This window comes from Rhea pennata, chromosome 2 (genome assembly GCF_028389875.1).
Source record: "Rhea pennata isolate bPtePen1 chromosome 2, bPtePen1.pri, whole genome shotgun sequence".
NCBI lineage: Eukaryota > Metazoa > Chordata > Aves > Rheiformes > Rheidae > Rhea > Rhea pennata.
The window spans coordinates 124,755,853-124,769,919 of record NC_084664.1 but is presented as its reverse complement, the minus strand read 5'-3'; the positions used below and the strand labels follow the sequence as shown (position 1 = coordinate 124,769,919).

At 40.2% G+C, this 14,067-nt stretch overlaps 1 protein-coding gene across 8 annotated transcripts in view; it reads left to right on the top strand.

Moving 5' to 3' along the window:
- SULF1 (sulfatase 1) overlaps positions 1-14,067 on the top strand; it is a 125,271-nt gene that overhangs the window by 66,417 nt on the left and 44,787 nt on the right. For all 8 annotated transcript variants that reach the window (XM_062570301.1, XM_062570300.1, XM_062570298.1 and 5 more), the window contains 2 exons: positions 1,227-1,466; positions 13,038-13,189. In XM_062570301.1, coding sequence (XP_062426285.1) covers positions 1,227-1,466; positions 13,038-13,189 — 392 coding nt within the window. The remainder of the gene's footprint in view (positions 1-1,226; positions 1,467-13,037; positions 13,190-14,067) is intronic.

Genomic DNA, 14,067 nt, shown 5'->3' with positions numbered 1-14,067 from the left:
GAATTGTAAAATCAAAGAAAAAAAGAATGTAGAATTCCAAAAACTTTTTTTACAGTCAAAATTGTACAAGTATTGTACAATGTCCATAGTTCACATTCATCATTCGATTGCTGCTCTGGATAACAGAAAGAACAAAATTTGGCAGTTGTCAGCAAGCACCGACAGACCGCCTCAGGATCTGCTGAGTCTTTATGCAATCAGAAATCTACATCCCCTACCTGTCTTGCCTTTTTGTCCCTAAAAATGTCTTATAGGATGCAAAAAACCTCCACCCTTGTTCTTTAAACTGAATCAGCACTTAGGTGAAATGCAAGACTTTCTTGAGAAAAGTGCTGAATTTTGGCAATGTTTTTGCATACAGATTCATCTGCCAAAGTTGATTCTGAGCACAGTGCTTTAATATTGGAGACAAACATGCTGATCCTGTGTCCAGAGAAACTTTCCACTAGAAAGATCATTATGGAATTTTGCCTTTCTCTCTCTCTCTCTTTTCTTTTTCTTCTTCTTCTTCTTCTTCTTCTTCTTCTTCTTCTTCTTCTTCTCTCTTTTTTTTAAAGACTATCTCTTGGCCTCAGATAATATTTACTGCTTACTTCTTGCTTACAAATCTAATGTGGAAACCTAATATGCTGCTAATTACTATAAGAGATTATATATCACTGGAAAGCAATGCTTTTAAAAATCATTATAAATAGTCCACCTGTGAGAAGTTCCAACATCAATGGGGATCAACTTACATAATTCAGGGTTACTCACATGAGTAAAGAACTGTAAGAATTCATCTGTCAGAGACAGAGTAAGTATTAAAGATTATTATCTGATAAAAGAGAAGGATTTGTAACAAACTTCATTAGTAATCTCAGAATGTTACGTATTTTACTGGCACACTGAATAATGATGCAGTCTGTACAACATTATTTTTCTGCAGCAGTGTTTGAAGAGCTACTGACCTATAAATTTGATACAGCTCTAAAGCTTTAACATTACATTTCTAGACTAGCTTGCACTTTAACTTGGTACTGAAAGCTCAAAAAAAAAGAATTCAGTTTTTCTGGAATTTTGGGAAAAAAAATTGGCAATATAATATAGAAAGTGGGTTATTTTTGCTAAAATTACCAAAACTAAGGAGTAGTCCAGACTGATATCTGGGGACAAGCTAAATACTGATACTTAATGGCATAACATATTTTTTGCAGTACAGGGGTGATCAGTTCCTCTTATTTCAGGGTCCTTGCAAGTGATGAATAAGACCAGACGGATTATGGAGAATGGAGGGGCCTCTTTTATCAACGCATTTGTAACCACCCCCATGTGCTGTCCATCGCGTTCCTCCATGCTGACTGGGAAGTATGTGCACAACCACAACGTGTACACCAACAACGAAAACTGCTCGTCCCCCTCGTGGCAGGCTACTCATGAACCGCGTACCTTTGCCGTGTATCTCAATAACACTGGGTACAGAACAGGTAGGAGACAAATCAACAGTAGTTCTTTGTTTAAGATGAAGATGATGGACATTCAGTAATGGGCTTTCAATCTCTTCCTAAAATGAAGGGACTGTCATCTCAAACTGGGGTTGCAGGGCAGAGGTTTAGTGTTTCGGTGCCATTGGCAGCACTGTCTGTTGCTCCAGATCTGCAGCTAACGGCCACGAGAGGAAACTCACTTGTAATGGAGCAGCATGTTTTCATGCTTGGGTGTCCCAGGCGGGAAATAAACGGCTGGGCAGTTACACCTTGGGAGAAAGAGGTGCATTTTCGTGGCATTGTGGGTCTGAACTGGCAGTCCCAGCCGTGATTACGGTCAGTATTATGGCCTGCTTGCGGACAGTTGCTAACAGTTATGGGGAAAGATGTCAGGGCCGGGCTGGAAACTGGTGCCAAAGACCTCACAGGAGTGAAGTGCCTGTCATAGGAGTGAAATAAGGTGAATGCCATAATTTAAACTTTGCCATGGGGCGATATTTCATTTGCATTTCTGAAAATGAGTAGAAACATGCCTTTTGTTCTGCTGAGCGCCAATAAGATCTGATAGTTTTCTTGTAAATTCCTGGTGGTTTTCCGTAGTCAGGAGATCCCTTTCCTGTCTACAAAGAACGCTTCTTATTCCTCTCGTCCATGCTCAATGTAAAATCTGATTCATTTATGCATCACCTATCCCTTAAGATTCAATGTGTAGACATGTTAGGCTCCAGTCTGACTCCCCCTCCTTAAGGTACAAGGTCATCAGGGTGCAATTTGTTCAGAAATGTCATTCAGCTACAAAGACTCTCCTTTACAGGACCAACGAGGCACAGATCTCTGTGCCAACTGCGTTCCTTACAATGTAATTGGCAGCAAAGAAATTTGCCTCTATCAGTGGCTTAGGCACAAGAACAGATTGCTTTCAAAACATATAGCAGGCAAACGTCTCCATGCTGTCTGCTTGTCCTAATTCTCTTAATGCTGCTATATGCAAAGCCCTTAACCTATCTGTCTGCTCACCATCTTTTCTTTACCACTCAGACAACTCACTCTTTTTCCTTCTGTTTCTCTAGATCTGTAGTTCTGGAGAGCTTCTGCATCCTGTTTAAAAAAAACAAAAACAAACAAATATTTACCCTCTTTGGCCCTGGTGTTGGCACTGTCACACACACTGAATAGTATTCCGGTCTCTTAAGCTGATTTCATGGCTAGTAAAGGTGCTGAAGTTCCTCTAAAATATAAGCTTCATTTCTTCGCTTATGTCTCAAAAATCCTTTCTGCTTGTTTGATGAGTGCTTCATGTGGGACCCTTTCTTGTTCTTAGAAAATACATTATTTTGCTGACTTACAATCTAACACTTGCACAACCGAATGTCTCCTGTGTAAACTAGGCAGCTGTGGTTGACTTTGTTGTCACTAGCCCTCTGCCCTTCTGAGGGTAAACACTCTGCTTTGGACATATTTTCTGCTCTGCCATGTGTTATTAAGGCACATGGAGTTGTCTACTAAACGCAGACTTGGTCCTATTAAATGTCAAGGAAAAAGATTGCAAAGTAAAGGAAAATGAACAATCCCTTTTCAAAGGCAGGTTGAAGGATCATTAGTCCTAAAACTATCAGGGTATTTGCATTTTAGCAAAGAGCAGGAAGGAGAAAAAGAAAAGGGAAACAAATGAAAATCCTTGTATGAAACTTCATTTCTACTAAAAGTACATTGTTTAACCCCATAATAATATGATCCTAAAGAATTTATGCATTTATTCTTTGTAAGATAAGCCTACCTTCCAATTATCCCACAATTACTTTTTGAAGTGGCAGCTTAATTACTGCCAGAGCTTATAATATATTTTTCAAGGACATTGTTTCCTCATTAAAAAGTCATCAAAAGCCCACTAACCAGCTAATAATCTGCGTTTCACAGCTAGAAGGTTTAGTAAAATTTAATGACTCAAAGACTACCTGGAAGTGGTGGAGGGGGGACTGGGAAGAGAAGATGACTAAATGCTATATAGGCTAGTTCCGACTCTGTGCTGCTTTTGAGGACAGAATAGGTACCTCTGCTTATGGTGCTTGTTTTACCCTGTGAATTTTTATATGTTTTGAAAGGAAATTAATATCCTCTTTCCTCTCCAATGTGAAACTAAGGCATAGAAAGAGAAAGTTAGTGACCAAGGGCCACTTAGCAGCTTGGTAACAGTCCTGATAAGGGACTAGTCCAGAGAGCCACATATACTCATCGAGACCTATGTGCAATACCTTGAACCTGGTTCTCTGTTCTAAATGAGGAGGATTTGATTCTCGCTTTTTGCAGAGGGCCAAATTATTTTATAAGCCGATGGAAATAAGGTGAGGGGGAGAGAGATGTGTTTATATAGTGTCCTTAATTCTGTTGACTCCAGATAGTTTCCAACATCTATAAAGTATCTGCTGTCTAAACCTGCTGCAGTCTTAAATAAATCCTCTGTACTGCAATTGATCACATGTGGTCTGCTTGCAAGGAGGGTCCTCCTGCTAAAGCCACCAGGACTCCAAGCAAGCACAGCAGACCATTTAAAGAGAAGCCTGAAATGCGCTGTAATAAACTGCAGTCATAATTAGAGCCCACTGGGAAAACCTGACAAAAAACAGAATGTTTTCTTTCTGTTCTACTCTTAAGTGAACTACAGGAGATGTTGCTTTTCATGGAAACATCCCCCTTTTTTTTTAAATAATGTACCAGTGCTAAATCATAGGCAGGAACTGTGCTGGGTGGGAAGGGCCAGATAACATTCAGAAACAACACTGCCAAACCAAAATCACTTTTGCTTCTAATTCAAAAAAAAAAAAAAAAAAAAAAAGAACACGCTCCAAATCCATGGCAATTAAGGATGTTGCAATGTTTACAGTTTCCTTTATTCATAAGCTCTAAGCTAATGCAGCAGGGAGTCAACTCCACAGCCTCCCGGTTTTGAAAGTTCACAAAATTGGGACTATTAAACTAGGATTTGTAGAGTTCCAACTAACAGTAGGAAATACCAAGGGAAGACACACAAAATAGGTTAAAAAAAAAAAAAAAAGAAAACAAATCAACTCTGGAAAGTTTCAGAAAGATGAGACATTTTGTTATCATTACCTAGGCTCCATCTGTTCCTGTCAGGAAGGGAGAGCGACATTCTATAATTACTTTCAAATTTTGTGGAAATCATGAGAAAAGCTTGAGAAGTTTTCTTTTGTCTTGTGGTTTCTAATGTCGGTAGACATTCCTTCAGCTACTTAGATTTGAATATTTTATGAGTATCATTATAAGATGCAGGAGTTAGGGGTTTTGCTTAGTGCTCTCCAATGTATTGGCTGATTATTTGCTGTTCTTTCAGTACTTCCTGTAGTACAATTAAATAGCATGTTACACTTCCCATGCTATAGTATTTTATATTTTTACCAGCTGAAGTTTCATCCCTTTGCAGGGATGTGACTAGAAATAGAAGTTTAAAATTCTCACCTTGACTTAAACATACACGTGCATTCTGAGCCCTCTCAGCTAAACACTACTTTATAAAATAATTACCTTTTTATCCTTACTTTTTAGCCTTTCAAAGGCAGGGGACCTGTGAGAGAGAATAGGAGACTGCTATGAGTCAGCAGCCTTGCAAGATGTGACAAAGTTAGGACCAGATTCTGTCATTGTGGAATGCCACTTGAAAGAACAGAGATCAGGAAATTAGTCCAATATTTGCTTAGATTTTTTTAATGTTCTCTGGGAAGACATATTTTACGATATTTTACGATATTTTATTCCTTGCTCAGCAGGATCAATCATTTAGAATAACATTAGAATTCTTGCAAAGCTGATGTCGTTCTCAGTCTTTCATGGGGCAGAAATGACAAAAATATCAACACTGAGTAACATGAACATTAATTTATGAATACTAGCTGCTGTAAAATTCAAAACTCAGGATGTGACTAGACATCTAGGTGTCACTATGTGGGGTGTTTTGACATTGGTCGCAGACTTCTGTGTGGTGATAACAGAGTCGGTCACTTGCTGGACATCTAGCCAAGAACAGTTCAATTGGCCTCTGAAGCAGGCTGGTTGGCATCTGTCAGTTATGGGTATTTTTCTTAGCATAACGAACAAAGAACTAATAACATGACAAGATCATAAGAGGCAAGAGACTGAAAGCTAAGTGGTTTGGGGAAGGAGTATGTAAATTGTATACCACTTCTTTTTGACACATTTGGACATCGTGCAAAAACTACCCCTTTTGAACGTGTGGTTAGACAATACATTTCCTCTGGAGGTACAGCCTCCAGTGTTTACTGTTCACAGCCTTACAGTAAAATTCACTGCCAGCACATGCTATTTTTGATCTGGAACATTTCAGCCACCTGGTTTGTAGCCTGCCTCACACTCCACTGCAAAACTGAGAGGGTGGCAGAATATGATATAGGGTTGGGAATAAGTAGGCAGGGAATGAGTCTTGTTTTCAGAATATTTCTAAAGTAAAAATAAATAAAGAGAGAACCTCAGACTTTTAAGTTCTTTCTTTATTGATATAAAAGAGGGGCACTAAACAATTTAACTCATATACAAAATTTAAATAATTACAGAATATGCCCGTACACCTCACTTTTCAGAGCAAGATTGTACTTTCAAAGTGAGAAATGTATAAATACAAGAATGAAATATGCTGAGTATATTCAAATATATGAATAGTCCATAAAAAGTGAAGAGGGAAAAGGCCCAAAAGGATAAGGGGTGAGATTTTCTAGCTCTATGGTATCATTGGCAGTTAAACTTTTTTTTGGATGCTGGCCAGAACTTCATCAAAAACCGCAGCATATTTGTCTACTTATGCTTAAAGCAAAATTCTGTGCTTTTAAATAGTGCACAGAAAAACCTTACACTAAAAGAATGTTATTAAGGTTACATGTTCAAGCACTCAATTTAGGAAAATCTGGGTAGAACATTGCCTGTGAAACTATTTCATCCCTCTTCTTCTTATGGTCTAATGATTGTTTTTCACTATACAAGTCACTGTCCTGGGGTTAAAATTTCCTAAATTTTAATTAAAAAGAGGAGGATAGAGGCATTCTATCAAGTGGCATAACATTAGCATCCACGCAAGTCAGCAGAAAGGATGAGGGACTCAGATCTCCTCTATAAAACCCTACTATTTTCTAATTCAGTAACCAAACAGAGCGCTTGATTATTTGTCACTTGTTTGTAGGAAGGAGTTTGTTTATCAACTATATTTTCAGCTATTTGCTGAAATGAAAGTACTTATGAGACTCAGGAGCCCTTCCCAGGCACTGTTTTGTCCTTACTACCATCCAAAAGTGTCTTTTCTTCTCCATGTCTGGTGCCTTCCATCCTACACCATCAGGAGGAGCACTCTCCACCTCTCTGTTCTCATCCCTGTTTTCTTGCCCTGCAGGACCTTGTCTCAGCCTCTGCTATGAGCCTCGTCCCCAGTCTGTCTGCCATCAAGCCATTCCCACCCTCCTTCGCAGCCCGCAGCCGGTCAGTCCTGACGGCCACATCCTGTTCCCACTGGTTACCACCCGCAATCTCTTTTCCCAGCCTGCTCAGCAGATCTGTTTTGCCCACCCACTTGTCTGGTCTGTCACCTTCTCTTCCCCTTTCTGTACTCCGTCAACCCGTTCCTTGGTCAATATTTCCCACCAGGGCGCCCAGGCTGATGCTGCTTTCCTCTCTCTCTCCCCTCTTGCAGAGCCCCTGCCAGTCCCTCAACTACTCGCCCTTATCCAGCCAACTCGTCCCCTCCAGATTGCCATTGACCTTCCCCCACATCCTAATGCACCCACAGGTGTGGCAAAGGGGCCATTGGCAAAGGGAATCAAGGGCCCCGTGTGCCCAGATCTTCAGCACAGGCAAACTGCAAGGTCTTTTTTTTCAAAACTGAACAAGATTTGGTCACGTTTTCACACAGCTAGTAAAAGATGCCTCCTTGACAGAGTCTATCATGTCTTTGATATAGTTCATGCTCTCTTTGCAAAGCATGAGAGCGCTTTCAAATGAAATCTCACATAATTTTATTCAGATGCTAAGTGTAGGTCTTTTTCTATTACCATGGTTCTCAACGATGGCTACTGTTAGGGCTAAGAAGTTTCAAAAAATTTAGCCTGAGGCAGACATTCAGTGTGGAAAATTTCAGTCTGAGAAAGTTATAACCAACTGAAAACAGAGTCTTATAATGAGAAGTGTCAGACAACATCAATAATGAAAAGTGCTACCAGCCTGGCCTATAATACAAGCTTTGTTAAAGGCATCACCCAGCTAACGATTGGTGTATCAAGTTATAGGCTAATGCCTTTTGCAACTGCTGAGTTATAAAATCTTTAATGTTCTTTCTGGTTACAACGGTAACACTGACAGCAACTGGGAAAGACCCACAAAGCTGTAGAAAAAAGTAGAAAACCTGAGGTTTTCTACTGTGGTTAAGTTACAAGACTGGGAACTAAGAAATCTGAATACTGTTCTTGGCAATGCCACAGATTTCCTGTGCGATTTTAGCTAGCTGAAGGTTAATCTCTTGGTGCCTCAGTTTCCTTGCTATATTTTTGGGACAGTGCTTGTTTAATTTCCCAGGGAGTGCTGGAATACTAAGCTGACTATTTGCAGTTTAATGAAGTGATACCCTAATGCTTTGTAATCTTTCAACATAAAAGAAAAAAATCAAACTTCCGGGTTTTGAATCTATCGCTTGCATAATGGGAAGAAAGCAAGGAGAAATTTACTGGAATAATCTTGGAGTTGCAGTTTTGTTGGGCTCTGTCCCCAAAAGCACTGAATCACTGTGTGTCAGCACTGAAATGTCATATAAACAGTGCTTTGCAACTCTTGTAAATGGTTTCCTGATTTTGTTAAAGGAAGTGGGCTGTCTACTTAAAACTCTTGTCTGGGTCACAGTGACTAAACCTCATTGCAGCTTGCCTTTTTGAAGATTTGGTTTTGTTTTAAATGAGAAACATTCCCGTAAGCTTCAACAAACAACTAGCGTATAGAACATGACCCATGGCAGTGTAGAGATGTCTCTCCAGCAGATGTAGCACAATTCACCTGTGTGCTGATCCACTAATGCTGAGTGTAAGGGGCCTATTATATTGTGCAATGCATTAAAAGTTAGTCATAAATGCATGTAGTACATACTGCGGAAAGTGTGCTGGGAATGGCAAGAAGTTGAATGACATTAAGTTATAAAAATCCTGCCTTCGAACTCCATGGATACCCTGGAGTATCTCCTTGTCTTGCACCGTATGCGGCTCCCTGGATCTCTCCGTCCTGTTCAGGACTCATTAGCTAATTGCTAAAGTGAAAATAGCAACATGTATTAGGGAATCTCTTTATATTAGATACCAGACATGTATATTCAGCAGCCACCCCTGAGACACATAGATGTCTGTATAACTGTTCACCATGCCATGTGTTGTTGTTTGCATAAACTTAATTGAACATACACAGACTGCAATTACTCTGATATACTAAGCTACTCTACATGTGATTAAAAAATAACAATGTGTCCTGGGAACAGTTAGCAAAAGTGCCAGAATGCAGATAAAAACTGTCTTATTAAAATGCAAAAATTGGCATTTATCTTTCCTATTATCCCTGTGGGGGCCATTACACACAATAATGAAAAGATGTCCCTTGAAATGACATAGCTTTTTAATGAGGCTTTTACTCATTGAGTCATAATCTCTGTTTTATTAATTACAAACAGAAATGACTTTCTAAACCCCACAACTGCTGAGTACAAGTGGCTTCTAAACTCACTTGTATACTGCCAGGGGCTATATCTCAAGTCAGTTAGTGCTGAGACTTGGGCAATTCAGTACGTGTCAAGCTACAGCCAAGTTAAGGATGTGGGTTGACTCTATGAGCCAAGTATGTGAGGGTCCAGGCAGAATGTTGCACATTGTGGTGTCAGCTCCTGGGCAGTTCTGTGACATATACCATATTACTTTAATTGTTTACAATCCTTTGGCTAACAAAAAACATACAGAAGACACTGACTTCCTGACTGGGATTTTCCCCAGTGGTACTAGTGTGCTTTCCTTTTACTCTAGCATTTGTCTTCACATAGGTCATGGAGAAGCAGACACTAACTGATGGCCTGGTTCTCCAGCTCTGACTCATCTGACCTATCCCATACTCAATGCTCAGAAAATGCTATGGTGAACTCCTGTGCTTTAGTAAAAGCCTGGCTTTTCCCTTCATATGTCTAACTACTCATGTCCTCCTGAGCTTTAGACCAATAAACCAGTTTTGGTTGACACAGTTTGGTAAATGTGATCCATTATCAATGCTACTGCTGCTTCTACCAGGATTCAGGGGTTTATCATACCTTTGACATGGAAACAACTTTAATCCACAACAGGGTGAAACATCTATTTCTGCAAACCGTCACTCAAGGAGCCGCTTAAAACTTGACAGCTCTGAGATTATATTTATGATAAAATACTAAATCATTGCCAACACAAAGGTGAATGGTTCAGGCTGTCAATCCAAATACTAATAACATACCAAAATATGGGGTTTAGGGGGCCATAGGGGAGCTAAGAAAACATTATTAAGGTTGCAAAATTAAGTAATCTAGAGCAAGGAAATTCCAGAATGAATTAGACCTCACCAGCTCCAAGCCTCCCTTTCTTTTTTTAAATTCAGTTTATCTCTTACTGTCCCTATATGACAAGTATTTTCATCTCTGCATTTTATGCTCATGGCTTTCTCTCAGGTAATGCCAGAATATCAACAGAAGAGCAGGATACAGAGTGGCCGATTGCTCTTTGTTTTATTGCCAAAATTGAAATTGTAAGGACTTTTGTCAGGCCCATAAAATAACACCCTATCGTGGCATTAAACTTAGAAGCTTTAGCAAGTCTTTCCCGAGCATCTGTGTACTGCAGTTTTTCAGAGGTTTACAGCTTGGCCATTTTGGAATAGATTTACACAGCCACCTCTGTTATTTACAGAGGCACTACATCAAAACCTAGAGACACTAGAACTTCTTATAGAGAAGTTTGCCAATGATTTTTAAAATGGGCAAACTCATTTATTTTTCCCTAGCCCATTTCTTGGAAATTGCTGAACTGTTTGGCTAAAATGTTCCATACAGCAAAATTCACCCTGAGTCAGATGCTCAGCATGGAAACTATCATCACTAATGCTTTAAGTTTGGCAAAACCATAAATAACATAGTTCAGGTCTCGGTATTAGTCAATCATAATTATAGGTGGGGCTATCAAACCAGTCTACATGATAAATTACCGTAACTTCTATTTTAGACATTGTGATTCTCTGATCACTGTGGGTGGCAGGTTGGCATTTGACTCCTTTACAGGAGCATGTGGAGGTTTCCCAAGGTCATGCAGTAGTTACTGGTGGACCTAGGATGGCCTTCGGGAGAGCTGAGGTCAGATCTCCCCTATCGCCACAGAAGAGTCCTATATTTGCTTGGCTCAGCAATGGTTTCTCTCAGTCACATTGCTCTCTCATATTTCTTTTCACTGTTGTCTCTCTTTGACTTCCCTGCCTTCTGGTTCTATGGGTTCTCTTACTATAGTATTTCAACCTTTTCCCTTACACTTTCCTTGCACATCTGATACCGAGAGTTTCACACACTGTGGTTGGCTTACAGAGGTGAGAGAAGGTTTTCTCTCCGTAAGGCAACAATGCTGGGCACATGTTGCTTCCTCATGGTCACCCTTTTCACCTCAAGGTTCTTGGCATGAGGAGAAAAGAGGAGAGAGACCAAGTAGCTTTCTTAGTGGGTATCGGAGGAAGAGCTGAAAGTCTTGCCTAGTGGCTATAGGATTTGTTTATAGGTCACGTTCCACGTGGTATAGGAAAGTAACATTATATATGACTCTAACCTCTGGTAAGTGACACTTGGCAGTTAGATGACTGGGTTGTGCTGTATTTATGTTGCCTCAAGCAAGTTTAAACTATAAATATTTTGATTTTTCCACCAGTTTTCCCAGGAAGGAGTTCACCATTCCCACATCAATCAGATCTGAATTATTTAAGCCCTTCCACAAATGTGCTTTTTTTTGGTTAGATAGAATGTGTCTAGGTTGAATGTGAGGTTTTCCAAAGTGACTTCATTTCCGAGTTGGAAACAAGTAAGTTTGGTTGACGTAGGTCTCGAAACATAGCTGAGGCAGGGAGGCTGGCGAGGATGCAAAAAAGCCCTCTCTGCAGGAAATTTTGGCTGGGAGAACAGGGGCCAGCAGCAAGGGCCAGGGCCAGGGGCTGTGGGAGCTGTGGGTGGGCCAGGCGGCCCTCTCTGCAGGAGAGCTCTGTCCCTGCAAAGGGATCTTCCTGTTTGCTCCTCTTCTGTGGTGTCTCGTTTTGCCAATACAGGGAATGCCTTTGTTCTGACTGCTTGGGACATAGGTGACAAAAGGGGTAGCACTGGTGAGTCTCTAGGGGCTTGAACACCTCAGAAAACAAAAAAAATGCTAACAGTAAGGTTACTCAGACACCCAAGTGTCCCGCATTGCCAGGTCTGAGCCAGAGCTAAGGAGACCCTAATAACCCAAGTTGCAGACCCAGGCAGGTGTTTTGTCACCACATTTCCTAGTGTCCAAGTAGTGGACAGCCCAGAGACATCCAGACTGATTTTATTACCCAGGCCAAACCTATACCTAAGCAACTAAACAGCTTCCATAGCCCAACTGGCTCTAGAAGCAATACAGCTGCATTTGCGGCGTTAATCCACCCTTCCAAAGCCAGTTGGCCAGCTTTTGGTGTCTGTGTGTCTCTGGCATGAGTAATTCATAACTCCCAGAGAGCTGGGAGTTTACTGTATTGTGGTATTAGTTATTCTCTTTCTACTTCCTTCCTGAAGAAGTGGCAAAAGCACCTGCAAACACTCTTAGCCCTGATAGCAAATTCTGAAAATTTGAGTCTGAATGTGTTCTGATTTGTCTCCTGGAGCTAACAGAAAAATACATTTAATTTGTAGAGCAAAGAGAGGTAGCGTACCCTCAAGTCTTTGTTTTTTCTTTAGCTTTGCCCTAAAGAAGCTGTGATGACAGAGCAGGGCAGGGATTCCCTCCTCCTCTTCCCAAATGGAGCCCAGCAGGACAGAGACACAGAGTTTCCAGGCCTGCTATCAAACCAGGAAATGTAGCCCAAACTTCCAAAAGTCAGAAGCCAAGCCCTGAAACATCATAGGACTTGCTTAAAACCACAAGAGGTGTTCCTCAGATGTTTCCTCTGGGGACTGAGATTTTATTCCATTGTCAAGTGGAAACCAGAAGAAGCATACTCATTCTAAAAAAAAAATGAAAAATCTCATGTGAACATTTGGCTCTTATAGATGCAGATTAAGTAAAAATCTTAAGTCATGAAGATGTCTAATTCTAACAAAAACCCTGGAAATCATCTATACTAATAGGTACAAAAAGAACCTTTTTTTGATAAAGCAACTCTGACTCGTTCTAACATTTATTTTTATCTCCCTTCATGCATGCTTTTTACTCAAACTAAAGGACTCAGATTGCAAAGCCTCATGTGTGTTTTTTTTTTGTTGTTTTTTGTTTTGTTTTGTTTTGTTTTTTACCTTTACAGCTTTTTTTGGGAAATACCTCAATGAATACAATGGCAGCTACATCCCTCCTGGGTGGAGAGAGTGGGTTGGATTAGTGAAGAACTCCCGCTTCTATAATTACACCATTTCTCGCAATGGTAACAAAGAGAAGCATGGATTTGATTATGCAAAGGTATTTTCCAGACACATAAATGCTGCATCATTAATCCATATGAAAATCACTTTCAGATAATTAATTAACCAGATAGTTAATTCATTAATCAGCTACAACCAAATAATTGAGATGTCATTTTCTCTTCAGGGCTTTTCAGATCAATTTCTATTTGAGAACAGAACTGTAGAACAGAAAAAATTTTCCAAGGCTTCTTTAATGCAGTCTGTTTCTTCTCTCTCTTTCTGCCTGTACTGGAAAGTGTCGGTTCTGTGGAAGCAGCAAGTAATAAGTAAAGGCCTTTCCTGAAAATAGCTGAATGCCTTGTGCTACTGAACATTAGCTGAGTTCAGACTCAGCTAAGGTTCACATAAGAAACCTTAGTTAATGCTGTTTTCCATTATATAGTGCAAAAAAAATGTGCGCCTGTGGTGTCAGACTCCGGATATGACTATGAGAATAGATAAGTGTAAGAACATGGCCTTTGGAAAACTTCAGAGCTTGTTTGTGCTCCTGACAAAGTTTGGAAAGTATGCCAAGGTGACCTGCCCACTGCCGTGAAGTTTCTCAGAAACGCAGATCGCAGACTTTCCAGCCTGCAAAAAGCAATTTGGAATTTCCTCAGAATGTAGCTCATAGAAGATGATACACATGTTGCAGCTGTGGTTTCTGACCCATGTAATGAGATTTTATTGGAAGCTCACAATGCCTGTTTCTGATTTCCCCACCCGTAGAAATTACATGATACTGACTACATATTTATATAGGGTAAAAAAAAAAAAGAAAAATAAAGCATATTGGTTAGTTATACATTCCTTACACATCCTGCGTATGTAGCAAGAGTAAACAGGGAAATAGGAGGGGAACGGATGCTTTGGGAGAGCAGTCATCCAGACATT